Here is an 18,224-nt window from a genome sequence, read left to right as displayed (position 1 = left end):
TTTTTTTCCCCATGGTCCTTTCTTTGCCTTATGAAGTCTGGATTTGGTGACCTTTTTAATTTTTCTGTTGATGCTGTGAACCTCTTAAGCCATTAATCAGCTTTCACCTTTTCCGGAAAGCCTGGTGTGCTGTCTTATATGCACACTTCTGTCTATTTGCTACCGTCTTTCTGGGTTCCTGAAACTCTAATTAAACTAGAGGCTTCCCCATCCCACCACAAGCTGTAACCTATAACAAATGTCTGCCTTGTTGTCAGGGAGCTCCAGTTTGCCTGCCTTTCTGTAGGGGCTCTGGCAAGCTTTCCTTCTTCCATAGAGGCACCCTCTTAGTAATTGCCAAAGCACGCGTTTTGTTCATTACTAGCAACTGCTGAAGAATTTAACCCTCAGCAACATCTTGATCAAACAGAATGAGCGGTCGCCTGCCAGCTTTGCGTCTTCGAAGGATATTGTCCTTAGCGCTTTACATTTTGACAAAAGAAACGGAAACTGTAGTAGCACTGAATGTGTGTAGTGTTGATTATCTGTAACCTCAGCTATCCAACGCTCTGTGCTGGAAGGCAGGAGAGCACGATGTTCAAACGCCAGGGTCTGTCCTTTGGGCCCTTCTGAGCTTCAGTCAAAGGAGCTCAAGTTGGGCGTGCTGGAACTGCAGTTCAGGCGGCTTTTACCGAGGAATGTGTAATCAAGGTATAGTGTAGTATAATCAAGGAGCTGCAAATGTGAATGGCTTGGTTGATACGACTTGTGTGCTGGTGTCAGGTTTCTTTTATGTTTTTTATCCATTACAGACTATGGCTCTGAGATGTGTTCCTGTACAAATTATGGTTGAAAACAATCCCAGCTGCTTAAATGTGGCCCCAAATCTCTGCTCCAAGAGTTGGCTAGAGAACTGACTGGGTTTTTCTCATAATAGTGAGAAAGTAGCAAGCAACAGGGGGAAACATGGCAGTTTCTTTTGCTGATAACTGTAAACTAATCTTTACAGGGCAATCAGGTACTCTAATAGCATATCCCAACACAAACAGCTATAAACATCTGGCAATCCCTAAAACTGGTCTGTTCTTGGTCCTGCAGAACGAGCTGTTCTTTCTGGCCATAGTCTGACTCTGTAAGAAAAGATCAAAGTGCCTGTTAAGGAAACATTAATTTAAGAATGAGATGTAGTTTCTTGTGGTTAACTCCTGACTCCTGACAGCCTTGGGGAGGGTTGTTCCCTTCTTGAACCATTTTGGTTGATGTAGGTAGGTCTTGAAATAACTAAGACCCAAAGTGATTACCCCCCTCCCCCAAAATGGCAATGAGTCAGGCTGCTTTGGATTGATCTCGTGATCCTCCACATACACAGTCTGATTTTTCTATTTGAGTATCCTGGCACAAGTTTTGTCAGAGGCTCCAGGTTATCTGTGCTGTTCAGAGCAGGACTTCAAAGTGCGTACAGAAAACCTGGAGTAGCGGAGGGCTCGGTACGTGGTGCACAGCGCAGGGTTTTAGAGAGGCATTCCTTGAACCAACCTTTGTTCCTCTGAAGATCCTTTGCCTTTGGATCTTACCGACAATTGCAGCTGGAGTGGGAAGTAGTTTAGCTTTTTACACTTCCATTCTGGGGTGAAGAGACCCCTGAAAATAAAGCTTTAAGCGTGGCTGCCGCACAGAGCTGTGGTATAGGGTAGATAACAATAAAGCAAGCACCGCATCCCTCTTCTAATGACCTGATCTTCAGGTTAGCTGCTTCTTGGTCAGCACTTTGAAAATGCCACGAGTACCAGTTGACAGCATTCCCCTGTTACCTTTACCCGTCGGTTCTCATGATAAAGTAGCACTAGCAAGGACGTAAAACAAGTTTAATGATTTGCATGGCTTAAATTCCCTTCAATATTGCTAGAACTCATGCCCAGTTTGCTCTCTATAGCTTCTTTTTCAGAGAGAGTGCGGAACATGTCTCCAGATGAGATCAAAATCCCTCCTGAGCCTCCTGGCAGATGTTCTAACCACTTGCAGGTTGGTATAATTCCTATTTATTTATTTAGCTTTTTTTAAAAAAAGCTTGCAATTCAGTAGGGAGGGGGGGGTATTTGGGAGCTCTGCTCAGTCTTTTCCACAAGTCAAAAATCCAGCATTGAAGCCGGGGTTTTACCACACCGAGTTTATGAATGCACTGTGTTAATGCTTTAGACTTCACAGTGATTCTAGTTTAGGAATTTCAAAGTGGCTTAAAGCTGTTTTCCAGTCTCTGTGGGTCACTTAAGCTTTAAAATGGCTCTTGATCCCACTAGTGACACAGAAGCAATGTTTACTGTGAAGGCTGCTATCCTCTTACCTCAGCAAATTCAGCTCTGTAGGAAAGAACAAGTCATTGTTTTTCTATACGGGTCTGAGAATCCCCTAACTGGAATAGTTGAGGCAGCATTGACTGGATTCCTTTTCCACCTACATATCTCTAAATTATAAACATTTAGAGGGAAGGCTAGTAACTTAGAGGCAGCAAAAGAAAACAAATGCGTGTTTTCTCTGGTGCACACCCAAATAATTGCAGTAACCAACTTCTGCTCTGTCCTCCTCCTCTCGATGGAGGGCAAATGAAAGAGCAGGGGCTGCTGTTTCCTACCGCCCATTTGAGTTTTAACTGCAGTTACCTGCCCGGTAGAAATGTAAGTAAAGAATCACTTCTGGAATCCTCTATAAAGTAAGGTACCAATGTGCAGTGGTGATTCGGAATGACTCACCATTCAGATCACGCTTTCTTCTCTGCACAGTGTACCTGGGCACACCCGTAACTCCTCTTGTGCTGTAGGAGGATTTTACTGTTCTGACATCAATGAGTTAGAGTGCGTTAGATCTGAGGAATGCACAGAGCTTGAGAGAGTAGACAGAATAAAGCAGATTTTCTTCCCCTTTGACAGCAGTTTACTATGTTAAATCAAAGGAGAGCTTGTCCTCTGTTAGCAGGTCAAACCACATCTTAGAGCGCTTTGAGCAAGGAGGTGGGATTGTTCTTTAGAGATGCAAAATGTTCTAGGCTTTTCACTGTTGATTTGCTCTTTCCTTCTGTCAGATTCTTCCTCTAATAAACTGTATCGTGAACTCCGCCAAAGGGAGTATTTCTTACTAGAAAGTTGACTGAGTAGTTCCCTTTCTGTGGACTTTGTGAATCATATTGCTGCCTCCACGGGGAGGGGACAGAAGGGAACATCTATTCAATCATTTCTACTCCCCCAAATTCACTTTTTTGCAGTTTCTTCAAACCTCACGATGGCTGTGCTGGGTATGGAGATTGTGTCATTTCTTCTTGTTAATTTTGTGAGGACCTGATGAAATTTTATCTTACGAAGCTTTTCTTAAGATTGATGAAATAGAAGTTTCATACCAGCTTTTAACAATCCTGTCTTACTCGGTCATCAGCAAACCCCTAGAGAATAGTCAGTTCAGTATTCAAAGTCCACACAGAGGGAGTCATGACGTGACTTATCCAGAAGCAACAAAAGAAGACTGACTCAACTCTCCCATCCTGAAAGACTGAAGGCCTAGCCTTTGGTCTTATTTTATATACCTCCTGTGCGTGAGAAATTTGTGTCAAAAAGAAAAGAAGAAAATTACTGAGACTGTTCTCCTAGTAGTACCACTTAAATTCAGTACCATCTGAAATTTTCTGCTTTTGTCGTCCCTTCAGTATCACCAGAGTAAAAATACTTTTAAGATCTTTTGCTGTGTTGCTGAGGAAGCAAAAAAAATCATGTTTCTTTTAAAATCTTTCAGTCTTTTTGGAGGGTAGACCGCTTGACATTTCCAACCTGAGTCAAGTTGCCTTGTGCAGGGGCTTACGGCTTCAGTAAGATACCGGTAGACCTCATACCTTACGTGAGTGATCTGCAAAGAGAAGCTGACTCCATCTAACTGGGCACTTGTGCCAAAGCAGGAGTTACAAGATCATTGCTCCTAAGAGTGTTTGGCTGCCAGCAGACACCACCAGCTGTACCTGATGATCCACTGGGTTCAGTTCTCCAGCAGAACTTGGCTCTGCTCCTCTGTTCCCCAGGCAGAGCCGTGAGCCTTGCCTCCTGTGCAGTGTAGCCCAGCAGCTGTTTTTTAGGTGCGCACCTGAGTCTGAAGGTGGGTGCTGTGGTCACCGTCAATTTTGGGAGAACCTTTGTGGGTTTCACCTGTCCCGCTCAGAGCTGGCTTCTGCTTCTCTACGGTCACAGCCGTAAGCAGAAATGACAGACTGGGAAGGAGGAGTGTGCACTACTGCCTCAAATGCAAATCTTTAATCATTGAAGCCTTCAGAAAGTGCAAAGATCAACTCCCTTACCCATCCAGACAGTTCATGAAGATACTTTCAGACCTTAGAGGAGGGAGTGTCTGTACTAATCTGCCTGCTTGGCCTTAGGGGAGAAGTGGAATCCTTGTTCCATGCAAGCAGGTCACTGGTTCAGTTGGCTTGTTTCCACATGTATGTGTTTGGTAGTCAGCTGGTGTGCTCCTTCTTTCTGTACTGGCTCACCCTGTATTCTTTCTCCCTTAGGATAAAATTCAAAAACTCTATGAGAGGAAAATAAAAGAGGGTATGGATATGAACTACATCATTCAGAGGAAAAAGGAGTTCCGTAACCCTAGGTAAGCCACCATCTGTTCCGCTGTGACCAAACTACCACAGAGCAAATTCCAAGAATTTTGATCTTTGTTGGAGTTGTAGCAGGAACAGGATCCTGAGCAAGAAGTATTACTGTTTTCAAAAATGAGAAGGACAGACGTAATTTGACTGTAACTGAAACAGGAAAACTTTGTGTTCTGTGGGACAACAGCTAGAGTTGGTGTGGCTGTTAGATTTGTACATATGCAGGCTTTGGATGAAGTATTTTACGAGATGTGTCTGTTCTGAGAACTGGGAGATTAATTTGATGGAAGTGGGAAATAATGTGGTTAATGGCATGCCACGTTAATCATAGCAAGCATAGCTTCCCAGGTTCTGATTTTACTCTTGCAGTGTGAAGAGGTGACAGTATCTTTCCACTAACAAATCTGAAACCCTTCCATTTACTTCTAGCTCAATAGCTCTGCTCTGACCTCTTGTCTTTTCCTTGCAGCATCTATGAAAAGCTGATCCAGTTTTGTTCAATTGATGAACTTGGTACAAATTATCCAAAGGTGAGGTGTAATACTTTTAACTGGCGAGGGAGTGGGTAAAAGATAATACAGGGCTGTAAGGTCTTACCTCAGGCTTTCTTGAGCCTGCTTGTCCTTTAAGGGAACTTTAGTCTGATTCTCTGCATTGAAGTGAACATTTATACATGGTACTGAGCCTCAGTGCCTCCGAATTTGCTATCTGACTCTGAACAAAACCTGCTTGGGGGTGGGTGGGGGGGGGAAGAAGAAGCCAAGCAGCAGAAAAACGCATGACTTTATTCCAACATCCTTTTGGCTTCAAAGTTGTTTCTTCATTCATGACAGCACGTGGTTCTATAAAAGAAGGTCTAACGTGATCTTTGTGTCACTGGGATACAAGAAGAAATTAGTAATGAATATCATCAGTGAACAGATATACCTAAAATACTTTTGAACTGGGTTTTTGTGTATATGTGGAAATAGCCCTAATCTGACTTCGGTTTTGTTTTTTTCTTCAGGACATGTTTGATCCTCATGGCTGGTCAGAAGATTCATATTACGAGGCTCTAGGTAATTCCAGGAAGTCTTGTGGGTTTTTCTAGGGTTTTTTTTGTTGTTGTAGCAGCCTTTTATGTTTTGTAGTTTACTAACTGCATTGGAGTCTTTGCTTCCTTTATAAACGAGAAGTCATCACATTCTGCTCTTTCATTACTGCATGCTGGTTGGACGTGCCTGAATGTTATTGGTGCTTCGTCAGTCTGGAAAGCCTTTTAATTTAAATTGATTGTTCAACATTTTCATCTCTTAAGTCATGAATTTAGCACAGTAATGCTTTCATTAAAAAGCAGTGGTTGGTTTCATGGCAGTTTAATTTTCTATACACAATTTGAAGGTTTTGATTGTTTATGATGAAAATGTGTGAGTGCAAGAGAACTATGGATTTTTACTGTTCCTAGTACTTCTTGTAACTTCTGATCTTTCTCAGCTAAAGCTCAGAAGATTGAAATGGACAAATTGGAGAAGGCCAAGAAGGAACGCACAAAGGTATTCAAAACCAAAAGAGATGCAGGTGCAGGGTTGTTGTTTGTTTCCCTGCTGAATTCATTTTGTGGCTTTGCTGTTCCTTACAAACTGTGCTTTGTGCTAAAACTGTTTGGTTTTCCCTGGTTCTGTCCTTTCTTCCTGCCTGTCTTCTTCCAAGCTGCGTAGATCAAGCTGTTTGCCCTTATAGGTCCATTTCTCTCAGTTGTTTATTCCACTGGATTTCCTTCTGTTTGTCAGTATTTTTAAACCAGAGCTCTTAAAATGGTATTCAGTAAGCCAGGTACAGGCAAGATAATGCATAAGGGACAGCTTTTTTCTTAGTCTATGACATTTTGCCTGGTGGCATAGCCTAGTTATAGCTTAAAATCCTCACCTCGCCATATCTCATTGTGAGACAGTATCTGCCTTCTGTTCTCCTTGATATTGCCGCCTTGCATCTAATTTCCGTAAATGTCGGGCCTATTTAAACTTTAACTGGGCTTGTTGCAAAATGCACATTCTTACATTTTCCAAAAAGAACACAGACGGGCTTCGGAAGATTTTATTCCTGTCCTTCAGTGGTGTTGCCTTTAAGCTAGTAGCTGGCATTAGAAAACTGTCCAATGTCAGAGATTGCCATCTAACCTTGCAGAAGGCTCCTTTCATATTCACTACATGGAGGTATTTTTTTCTTGCAGTGCGTGTTGTGTCTTGCTACTTGTTTTGGGTTTTGCACAGTAGCCCAGCTATCTGATTACGTCCTTGCCTGTATCTGCATTTTTGAAAATATGGGACTGCCTGCTGTTGCAGCTCTGTTGCTAGGTTTCCTGCTATGATGCAGTCGCAGTAAATCGTGCAGGTAGGGACTTGTCTTGCATTTTACTTAAAGGAAAAAGAACAGGAACTTCTAACTAAATTTTTACATTCTTTAATGACCAGGTTCTATCCTTTCTGAGCTATATCAAATTTCTGTGCTTATACCAGTTACAATAAAAATGTGTTTGTTATCTGACCTGGGAGCTGGGCTGCAGCAATCCTTAACAATCGTGACTTCAGTACGCTTTGGCTTGAGGTCTGCATCTTTTTTCCTGCATGACATTAAAGCTGTTTGTAAAAATCACAGGCAATGTGGGTTAAAAAAAAGACTGTATATCTTAACACTTCATTATTTTTTTTTTTCAATCCTCTCCCCTTTCTTCTACGTGTGTCTCCTTTCCCAGATTGAATTTGTGACAGGCACTAAAAAGGGTACAACAACAAGCGCTGCTTCTACGACAACCACAACAGCCAGTACCACTGTGGGAGGTAAAGAACAGTTGTCACTGTACCTATTAAGCTGCAGTAATGCTGGGATTAGTGCTTCCTGGAAACCCGGAAGGCTCCTTACTGACTGTGTGTAACATGCAAGAAAGCGTTTCCTCTAAAGGTTGCTAGACAAGATTTTCTCTAGTCCCTACATCCCATAGCTGCCCTTCTGGAATGAAAGACTAGGGACAGGTGGGATAGTGAAGAGGTTTATTAGTGGGTCAAGAAACTGCTGATGTCTGGTTCTAGAGTATTCTTGGAGCTGATACATCCCAAGAGATTTGGAAAGACTGAAAATCATTCTGCCTACAGCCTGCCTTTTAAACTGGGAGGAAGAGAGAAAAACACTGGGGGCTGCTTTGTGTGTCCTGTGCCTGTACCTGAGCAACTGAGATACGTGTGCTCTGTTAAATATGCTTTGGGGCAGGGAGTGAACCAGTCTTCCATTTGGCTGGAGTGCAGGTGTGTAGAGTTTTACTTTTGGCTCTTAAGGTACAAATTCGTCTTTCCTCCTTGACACTTACTGCCAGCCTGTGCTGAAATTAATGTGAGAGAAAGTTGTCTAGTCAAGTAGTGGTACATTAAGTGTTGACAAGACAGGGTGTTGAGAAGGGATTGGTGACCTTTACTGTAACGCTGATCCTCATTTGCTTGATCTAATCAAATTCACAGATGCCCAGAAGAGGAAGAGCAAGTGGGACTCGGCCATCCCTGTAACAACAATAGCTCAGCCCACCATCCTCACCACTACCGCAACGCTGCCAGGTGTTGTCACAGTGACAACCAGCGCAAGTGGATCCAAAACTACAGTCATATCAGCTGTCGGCACCATTGTGAAAAAGGCAAAGCAGTGACTGGTGTGCTGGGCCTGATTTTTGGACTTAATTGTCATTGAAGCCATTGTTCTCGGAAGGGAGGGGTAGCTTTCACCTTTGGTAAAAGATGACAAGATTCTTTGAAAGAACGGGGGCAGGAGCAGGCATGCCAGCTGTGTGCCCACAGGAACGGACCTCTGCCGAAAATGACTCTGCCTTTTCTTGCTGCGGGAAGAACCAGTCTGCGTGTGTCGCGCTGGTGGAAGGTGGTATCTGGAGTCAGCTTGTAAAAGTTAGCTTAGAAAATTACTGCGTTAGGGTCGTACCCGACTTGCAAGTCTGGTTTGGGTGCGGGGAGGGGGTTGGGGGGGTGGGACACCAAGTCGTGGAGGAATACCAGCGGTACCCGGTGTATTCCAGGTCACGCTGGAAGGCTGCTCGCAGCTTGTGGTGTGTGCTGAGCCTCCCTCACCTGCGCCGGCTGGGTTCCAAGGGAATTAAAGCAGGGACAGCTGGTCAGTGTCCATCTTCAGACGTGACCTGAAGGGATCTACATCTGTGAATGTAGACTCGCTCTTGTTATAGCTCCGACACCTGTACCTGTGTGTGTATCTGTGTAGATCTTCGTGACTACGTGTTAAATAGTTGAACTATTGAGGCAACTGTGCTGGAATAGTCTTGTTACTGTCTTGCAGGGGTGGAGATTTCTATGCAGGACCCTAAGCTGTAGAGGCTTGATTTGTTAACTCATTTGCAAAGACCTGTGCGGAAAACTCTTCCATTGCCATGGAATGAGATTGGACGGCAGATAAGCAGAGGGGTGTGTCTGATCTTAATTGTGGTATTGTCCATCTTTGTACTAGGTAGTGATGTACTGTGAAATGCACACATGGCAGTTACTGCTTGCTCCACTGTTGTGAAAAGGTATTTTCAGTTGAAAATTTTATTGTATAAATCTTCTTACCTGTGTAGCAAAAAATTATTATAAAAATTCAAGAGTCTTTCAAAAAAAACCCACCCTGGTGTCATTGATGTGTCTGCATTTCTCATCTTGCTGAGAGAGAATCAGTATCCATTTGTTGCACTTTGGGTTACAGATACCGTTGGGTGAGTATGTAGTAATTCCATGAGAGTGGATTTTTCACGTTACCGATTTTTTTAAACCTCAGACTCGGAAAGGGTGGGCAGGAGTAATAAACTGATCTTGATTCAAATACTTTTGTTATAGCGGATGCTGTGAAATAGTTGGAAATTCAGCTGTTCTTAATGCTATTTTTTTCATACCTGTTTCTGCATCTTAAATTTCTTCAAAAGTTAGGACTGGCACCAGGATTGTTCATAAAACATTATTCTATAGAGGCCAGTCTCTTAAAAAAGAGTTCAACAGCAACGAAGAGGTTTGTTTGTAGTTTTGAGGTAGGTGGGATAAATAATTTGAACTTTTCTGTTTGTGTAGAGAAACAGCTGCTAACCTGGACTGTTTTCTGCTTTGCAGTGGTCACTCCAGATTATTTAAATGGTCTTTAGTTCTTAGATCATGATCTTTCAGATTCACTAATTTTTCTGTTTCCCCATAAGCAGTGATAGCAGAGATAGTTGCCAGATCAACAAAATTGTAAGTTTCTTAGAATTTAGTGTTGCTTTTTCAGTTTTTTAATCTACCTTATGTCACTCCTAACCCAGACTTTGAATTTATGGAGACTTGAGGAAGGAGTAAGAGGTTGGTTTCCTGCTTTTAAGTAATTTTAAAATGTGTTAAACACTTTGTCCTGGCAGTCATTTCAGCTTTTAAAAAAAGACCTGTGTATCCAGGAATGCTCATGGGGGAGAAACCAGGGGACTGATGAGACTGTAGCGTGGGAAGTTGGGGAGATGGTGGAATTGCTCTTTTTAAAAGCAGTAAGATAATGAAAGGCATGAAAATAGCAAGGTAGAAACATCTCTGTTAGATGACTGCGTTGGGCTGTTGACTTGATTCCTGCAAGCTTGTGACAGATGCCTTAATCCCATCCTCATCCTGTGAAAGATGGTAACAGCGCCCAGCCTTCTCTTTTGGGTTTATAATGTCCCTGCAGAGGATGACACATCTCACTTCAAGGTGATTATTGCCTTGCTTTGAGGAACAGTTTTCAGGGTGTTCCTTTAAAGGTCCAGGATCTACTTGTGGTGGGAAATAGAAGCCACGAGGGAGCTTTGCAGCTCCGTAAGGTAATTGTCCTGTCTGGAATGTCTTGTAAGATTCCGTCCTAGTTAAAAACTGGCATGGTATAAATATCTATCTTAAAGTCCAGCTGAACAACGTATGGATGAAGGTACAACCATAAAACTGCAGCAAGGTGGGCGCAGTCTGCTGCAGTTTCTCTCAGGCTATAGGCTGGTGGGGAACTTTGGGCACCAGAAGGATCATTGCACTTGTCTGCTCCCGGGAATAGGGGTGGGAGGTGTGTCTGGGCTTCTAGAACAACTGATGTTACTTCTAGTGAGTGTCCTTAGTATGTGTGCTGTGAGCAAGTCTGAAGCTGAGTGAGATGAAATACCTCATGGAGCTGTGTGCCAGTACATGGAAATGCAGCTGGGTGCCGGAGGTCCCAGGCTTGTGCATCCCCTTCCTCTGTCCTGTCTGTAACTGCAACTGGTAGTAAGCACAAACTGGGAGAGTGGTGAGACCACATTCCCTTCACCAGTTAAGCACCTGACACAGGACAACTGCTGAAGCTCTTGGGGATGAATCCTTCAACTACAGAAGCTACTGAACGTAACTTAAATGTAAGTACCTTCTTCATATCGCACATCTTGGAACCCCACCCCTTCCTCCTCCATGTGCCCTTTTCCTTCTTGCTCTGCAGTACCCATAGTCACTCCAAACCTCTGGATTTCTGGGCAGATTTTACAACCAGAGCTAAGAACCACTGCTCGGTCAGCTCCTGCGTTGCTGTGGCAGGGAGGGTGTGACGGTGTCCCGCAACTCCGGTGCAATAGGAAGATGCTAATCAGCAGGGCTTGACGATGCTATGTAGAGGGATAAGGAGAACACTTCCCAAAACGAGCTCTGCTGCAGCGTGCTGGGCAGAGGTGGCCCAGTTTTCAAACTTCTGCAGTAACAGGCTTCTGCAGGAGACCTGGCTGGGCTGCGCTCTGGCAGCGAACTGCTGTGGATAGCGAACGCTTAGAAGAGCTCAGGAGAGAAAGCAACTTGAAAACATGCATGGTTTGTTGGTTGGTTGTTTTTTCTCTCTCCTTTCCAAAAAGCTGGAGTGGAGACGCCAATCATTGTACAACAAACTTGCAGCCAGTACAATAGCTCACTGCTCTTGTTTATCTTGTGTGTTTCTTTCGGCAGTAATAGGCGGACACGCAGGTTAGAAACTACAGCTCTAGGAAGAAGCTGCTCTCCCACCTCTGAGAACGTGATCGTACAGGCTGGTGGCTTGTGCTTGGCTGTGGTCAGGCAGCAAGCTGGAGGAAGGTAGAGGGAGCTTCAGGTGTGCAAGAGCAATGTCCTGAGGGAAAAGGATCCTTTCCTGGCAGTGAAGCCACAGCCCTCAACTGGGAGGTTTGACTGGTTTGCTTGTTAGAGATCTGGATGGCTGTGGGCATACCAGGGTGTGTGGCAGCTGCTGGGTGCTGGAGGGGACCCACTGAGTGTGCAAGTGCTGGTGTTTTAAATGGTCCCCGGGAGCGGCAAGCTGGGTCTGAGCTGCACTAATGCAAACTCACATCTCGCCCAGCTAAAAGGTTCTTTATGCTGCCGCTGTGCTGGTGGTTGCTCAGGCTGCACTTCTGACTCCTAAAAGCTCTAGAGACTCATTCTTACCTCTCCTCCCACGGGGAGACTAATTGTACCCAGCAGAGGAAAACTGGTCCCATTTTCATTATTCCTCAGTCTGAGAATTCCAGGCTCAGGCTCCTTGAAAGCCATGGGGCTTCTTTCTGCTCACCGCCTTTGTAAGCTGGAGTAGGTCTGCCTTAGCTGAAGCTCTGTGTTCAAGCGTGTGTCTCTGTGGAGGGGGTTGCTCAGCGGAGGGAGGAGAGCTGCCGTAATGAAGTCATCCTTGGCAGAGTTGGTTCTGCTCTTGCTCTCCCTTCTGAAGTCTTTTCTCCCACCTCTGTGCCCTGAGGTGTTGATTTTTCTTTCCTATTTGCTTGTTGTGATTGAAGAGATCTGCCCACCTTTGATGTTGTTGTGGGAAGGGATTTTGTGTGTTCAGGACTTGCTTTTATTTTATGTCTGGCTGGGTGCTGCCTGGCTGAAAGAGCAGGTGGGGAGGGGCAGACCTTGCCAGCCCCACCTCAAACCGTAAAATGTGAGCACCCGAAGCTATGTTTTAGTTGGATTGCTGCTGTGCTGTCTGTTTTATGAGAGTTATTTACTGAGACAAAAAAAAAGTCCGCCTTGCCAAGGCTTTGGGCCGTGCGAAGGCGTTGCTGGTGACACAGTCAGCTTTAGCAGCAAGGAGGTGATGGCTTCAGCCGGCGTCCGGCCCCCTGACACCTGCAGGAGCATCTTTCCAGCTCTTCGTCATTGCAAGGGAAAAGGAATTGTAGCTGCGAAGCCCCTCAAACAGACGGTCTTTGCAATGTGCCTGAAAAATTATCAGAGGGTATGGGCTGCTCCCGTTAAATCGTGTGACCCCAGGAAAACCCAGAGCTGTTACCTGCAGAGAGAGATACTTTTCAGCAGGGCTCTCTGAGACCGCCTAATGGTAAAAAAAATATATATAATTATCGTTTAATTATTGCTGGTGAGGTGCAAGACCCATGAAGGGGCAGTGAGGTTCCACCAAAGTCTGCCCTTCCTTTTGGAGAAGGTTAACACCAGCGCATTCGTGCGTTGCTCTTACAGGGCTGTGTTCCCTTCCCCAGCCCTGCCGTGCGCTGCTGTTTCTCCAACTGTTTGTATTCCACTTCCTTCCTTTTGTTCCAAGCGAGAACTGTGGACACCGATGACTTCCAATATTTAGTCGTTGTTTATTTGAAACTTGTCTCTGGCTGGGGCTGGGCTTGTGCTTTTGGTTGCCAGTAAACACCAAAGCACCAGGATTTCAACAAGAAAAGATTTTGCCTTTTCACGTAGAAGGCGTCTGTCTGTCTGTCCTCCACCACGTCTGTATGAACCAGTGTCAGGAAGAAAACAAGCCTGCCTTTCAGCGCAGGGTGGGAAATCGAAGTTACTGGTACTTTTAACCTCTCTCTTCTTTGTGTAGCCTCTTGTGGGGCTCGGAGAGCGTGGCAAAAGGTGATGGTCCATCTTCTCTCCCAGTTTTTGTTGGCTGGCTCATCACGAAAGCCTCGCCCACACTGCTGCATGCCTTGTGTGGGGCCAGCCAACACAAACTGGGAGGAAAGGTGGGCTATCTCACCGAATCTTTCTAACAACACCAGTGTGCTTTCAGCCCTTCGGCAGCTGGGTAAGATGCTAATGTAACCCTGGAAGGTCCTGTTTTCCCTGGATGGGAGGGTAGGATTGTTGCAGGCTGAAGTTTTATCCTGGATCCTTTACTAACATTTTCCTGTTGTGTTGTTTTGGTGGCCCACGTACCTCTTACTGCTGGTCCGTCCCGGAGGCACATGGGCATCAGTGACATTCAGCAAAAAATATTTTCCTTTAGGTATGTGTTCAAGACAAGGAACCTCTGTCGCAAAACAACAGATGTGCGTAGTCATTGCTGTCTTAGGGGAAAGGCTGAGGAAGAGAATATGGGAGGATTTCATCCTGCACTTTTAATTACCTAGGTAATTATATTAAGCATAATTTAGTGCAATAAATTATGTGCGCATTAATGTACATTAATAATACATTATTAAGCATTCCTTAAATTTACACCCCATAGCAGGATATTGCTACTACAGCGTACAGTGCAGCTATGGGATCAAGTATTTATTTTCCTTTTAGCAGTGTGTGTTGTTATAGAATTCAGAAGGGGGATGAATGTGCTCTTGGCTGTAACCGCTCAACAGAGACCTAGAAAAAGCCCCAGAGCCGTCTCTGGGCACACTGTGGTGGCAGGACAGAAAGAAGAAAGGTTCAGTACAAGCTGGCATCACATTAAAAAAAAAGAAGAAAAGAATTAACTCTAAAATCACTTGTAATTTTCGGTAGTTGGCACTCGGACTGGTAGTCTCAGCAGAGAGCGCAACAATTTAGTGTGAGCTATAGAATGACTTGGTTTCGCTCCTAGGGCAAAAATTTTTTTGCCACGCCACGTTGCCACAGCAGAAAATCAATGATTTATAAATGTGAGGGCCACCACGTAAGCAGCTGGGGGCTTCCATGGAGCCATCTGCAGTGAAACCTGCTGATCCTCTTCTCCGAAGTCCCTGTTCACTACTGTTGTTTAAAACAGCAAAATCGTGTGGCAAAAGCCTGATCCAGCAGGCAGCAAGTGCAAGGTGTTGAACCAAGGGAAAAACTTGAGCTCACTATGTATTCTTCCCTGGGGAAGTATTTTGGAGAAGCTGTCTGGAAGACAACCCATAAAAAATACTTTTTTTTTTTTTTTTTTTAAAAAAAAAAAAGACAAGATTGAGTGAAAACCCATTAAGATCTTATGACCAGTTACTGAGAATTTCTAATTCCTCTTTGCTTTGTTGTCTTAAGTTTTGTTGAAGGACTTGTCCTGATACTAGAAAAGTGCTTTTTACCAGCCCTGCAAATATCTACTTAAATGCTGCTCAGTTACAAGTCTCCAGGGAAAAATTGTGCTCCGTATGCTCAGAGATCTGTCAGGGACATGTCTCGGAGAAAGGTGCAAAATTATTATCTTGAACATTTCTGGCAGCTCCCACGGTGAGGACCTGGGCTCCTTCGCACAGCTGGAGATGCTGAGCAGAGCTGGTCCTGCCTTGCTGCTCCAGGCTGCTGGGATGAAGGGGAGGGAGATGGTGTCAGGCAGCCCTGGGACTGTCAGGGTGCCTGTAGACGGGACCAGAGATACCTTACAGGAGGCAGCATAGACATCCTCCAGCTCAAGTGGAGAAAGGAGAGCATCCAGAAACCAAGGACACAAACTATCACGGTGGAAGCTTGCAGCTCCTAAGCTTTTCCAGTGCCTGGCAGCATTGCTTACCCCAATGGTAACGGAGGAGAACTGCAGCAGTGGGAGGTGGGCTCGACTGACGGTGGCTGGGACCAGAGGGAGGACCAGGGGAGGTGGGCAGACACACCTGCACGCACCAGCACACGCTCCTCTCTGGTCTCAGGAACCGAAGCCCAGCTTCTCTCCATCTGCAACGTTCTACATCATCTGACGCTTCTGTGGCTCCTCGAGGCTGAGCAGGACCCTCTGCCTTCAGCCCCCCAACAGTTCAAAACCCTAACAACAAAACCCCTTTGTTTTCAGAATTTTTTGTTGAAATATAGGAAATCCCATCTCCAAATGAGCCGGGGTAATGCAGAGGTTGCCAGCTCAAGTGTCCAGAAACTAGGAAATACCAGAGTTAAACCGCTGGGACCATCTTCAGCTTCACCCCTGCTGCATCCCATTTGCTGCAGTTTTTTATGGCATGAGCACATCCTCCTTTTTCCTGGGGCTTAATCAGTTACACATCTGTATTTGAGCTTCCTCTTTCTTGCAGTGAAAGTAATCGTGCTCCTCGCATCCATTTGAATCAATGCTCAATCACCATCATTTGGGAGTTGATAGCAGCCTCTGCAATGCTATAATGATAACTGAGAGGCCAAAATTGTCCTGCTTGTGTTTTTCATCTCCCAGGCAGGCAGGAAATATGTGACTTTTTCGTCTGGCTTTGGCTATTGTTTGTGCTGAAGCTGAGGGGATGCGGTTTTCCTTGTGAGGATTTATCGGGGAGCTACAACACAGCAGCCTCTGCCATCGCATCTGCTCTGGTATGTGCACGCTCGGTGCCACGGGAGGTGCAACTGGCTCTGAGCTGTGACGAACCCCAGACCCTAAAAGCAAAAGGGTGCTATGGGGCAAAAAAAAAAAAAAAAAAAATCAAAATCAAACTTCAAAAAGTTTGATTAAAACAAAAAAATAACCAAACTTCGAACACTCCTCTGCTGTTCCTTGGGGGCGGGAAGGGGTTTTGGATCCAGCCCAGCAGCAGGGCTGGATGCAGTGGGGGGACAGCTGCTCCTTGTGCTCTTGGAGCCTGGTGGGCTGCGTTGGGAGCAGGTGGGGGTGGTTCTCGTTCACGCTGCTACAAGGGGTCGCACTGACCCACGAGCTGGATCTAGTGCCGTGCGAGGTGGGCTGTCCTGCTCGTGCCCTGGATAAAGCGGGCTGTGGGTCTGTCCGGATCTGCCCTCTGTGAGCAAGGTGCGAGGCTGGGCTTGGCAGCGGGCTTGTTGTCGCAGCAGGAATTTCCTGCTCTTTCAGCTGGGAGCTACCTTGGGAGCTACCTGGGCACTGGGAATGACACGCCCCGGTGGGAACTTTAGAGGAGAAACCCCCGGCAAGGGGGACGGGGGAGCGCCCTCGGCTCTGCCCAGAGCAAACAGGCGAAGCCAAGCAGCTGCCGCTGCCCATGTCCCGCGGCCCCCTCCCCGCACCCCCGGCACCTTCCCACCACCCACTCGGCCCTTTTCCTGTGGGATGGCGCTTGTGCGGAGGGAGGGCTCGGGGCGGCTGCGCGGGCTGTGCCTCCCGTCCAGGTGTGCGAGGGAGCGATGCCAACCCTGAGTCACGGGCACCCCCCCCTCCCTGCCCAGCTGGGATAAAGCTCGTCCTCACCTGGGATCCGATCTCATTTATCCCGGCTCCCACCTTTCCTCCCCGCCAGCCCCCTGGGAGGGAGAAGCGAGGGGAGCGAGAACAAAGTCGAGACTTGACTGGAGGGTACAGGAGCCAGCGGGGAGGTATGTGGGACCGCGGGCTGCCGGCCCTCCCTGCCGCACTGGAAGTTGACGTTTAACCGGAAAGAGAAAAGGGACAGAAAATAGAGAGGAGGGAGGGAAAGAAAAAAAAAAAAAAAAGGAAAAAAAAAAAAAGAAGAAAAGGCCAAGGCTGGAAATCAAGTCGCAGCAGCGAAGCAGCACGTTCTCCCCCTGCCTTCGGAAGAATTTCTTGGCTTGGTGTGTGGGTGCCTGTTATTCGGGCTGCAGCTGAGGATTTGGACACTGAGTCAGACCCAGCGCTAATGAGGTTTGTGGAATTAATTCATCTGTGCTCTTTAGCGTTCAGCTTGCTTTAATTTCACTGTGTTGATTAACCAGGGGGTGAAATAAGGCGCGGGGCTCCTTGCAAAGGCAGGTGGGGAGGGGGCTCAGCTCCCTGCCGGCTTGTTCCCCCTTTTCCCGCTGGTTTTGGCTGTCGGACGCTGCCTCATGCCTCTCGCCCGGCTGGGAAGGGCAACACTCGTGACCGAGCAGGGCTTTGCAGAGCTGCACGGGGCGGTTTTTGTCTCTGAAGGTATTTGGGTGAGCGGCCGTGGAGCGGAGGAGGGGGGTACCGCGGCGTGGCAAGGCAGAGCAGAGCCCTTGGGACCCTCTGTTGCAGGTTTCAAAGGTTGCCCTCTCCGTCTGCCCCGCTCCCGGGGGAGAAAGCGGTCATGCCTCTGAGCTGGCACCCAGGGAAAGTTTTCCCAGGTGAAACGGCACAAGGTCGGCTGGGCTGTGGGTGGCTCCGACCCACTGAACCCACGGAGGTGGTTCTGCAGAAGAGGCAGCTGCTGGCGACCCCCTGCGAGGGGGGGGAGGCAAGGGCAGGGGGTGTCCCTGCAGGAAAAGGCCACGAGGGAGTGGGGACTCAGGGTCAGTTTTGCTGAACCGCAGGTATCGGGGTGTTCGGGAGCTGGTGGGTCTGAAATGGATGGGAAATAGAGAAATGGACGGAAGGATTGGTGCGAGGGAGCTGGCAGGTGGGGGTTAGGAGGGGGAGAAGGGGGATGAGGAGCACCCGTGGAGGGGCTGGTGAGGAAAAGTGTCTCGTGGGGCCAAGGGAACAGTGAACGCGCTGGGAGCAGCACGTGGGGAGGCGCGGGGCGGACGGGAGGGTCCCGGGGCTGTGCTGGCGTTTG

The 18,224-nt window shown here is 46.7% G+C and overlaps 2 protein-coding genes across 5 annotated transcripts in view; both read left to right on the top strand.

The window, feature by feature from the left end:
* The window catches only part of LOC121082179 (SAP30 binding protein), a 31,535-nt gene extending 22,273 nt beyond the window's left edge, over positions 1-9,262 (top strand). For both annotated transcript variants that reach the window (XM_040581541.1, XM_040581533.1), the window contains 7 exons: positions 1,913-2,001; positions 4,523-4,614; positions 5,085-5,145; positions 5,622-5,673; positions 6,089-6,147; positions 7,347-7,431; positions 8,104-9,262. In XM_040581541.1, the coding sequence (XP_040437475.1) occupies positions 1,913-2,001; positions 4,523-4,614; positions 5,085-5,145; positions 5,622-5,673; positions 6,089-6,147; positions 7,347-7,431; positions 8,104-8,285 (620 nt within the window). In that variant the 3' untranslated portion in view covers positions 8,286-9,262. The remainder of the gene's footprint in view (positions 1-1,912; positions 2,002-4,522; positions 4,615-5,084; positions 5,146-5,621; positions 5,674-6,088; positions 6,148-7,346; positions 7,432-8,103) is intronic.
* Positions 9,263-16,781: 7,519 nt separating this feature from the next.
* Positions 16,782-18,224, top strand: part of ITGB4 (integrin subunit beta 4) — a 31,824-nt gene continuing 30,381 nt past the window's right edge. For all 3 annotated transcript variants that reach the window (XM_040581366.1, XM_040581359.1, XM_040581354.1), the window contains exon 1: positions 16,782-17,350. In XM_040581366.1, coding sequence (XP_040437300.1) covers positions 17,346-17,350 — 5 coding nt within the window. In that variant the 5' untranslated portion in view covers positions 16,782-17,345. The remainder of the gene's footprint in view (positions 17,351-18,224) is intronic.

This window comes from Falco naumanni, chromosome 1 (assembly GCF_017639655.2).
Source record: "Falco naumanni isolate bFalNau1 chromosome 1, bFalNau1.pat, whole genome shotgun sequence".
Lineage (NCBI taxonomy): Eukaryota > Metazoa > Chordata > Aves > Falconiformes > Falconidae > Falco > Falco naumanni.
This window is presented reverse-complemented; position numbering and strand designations above follow the sequence as displayed.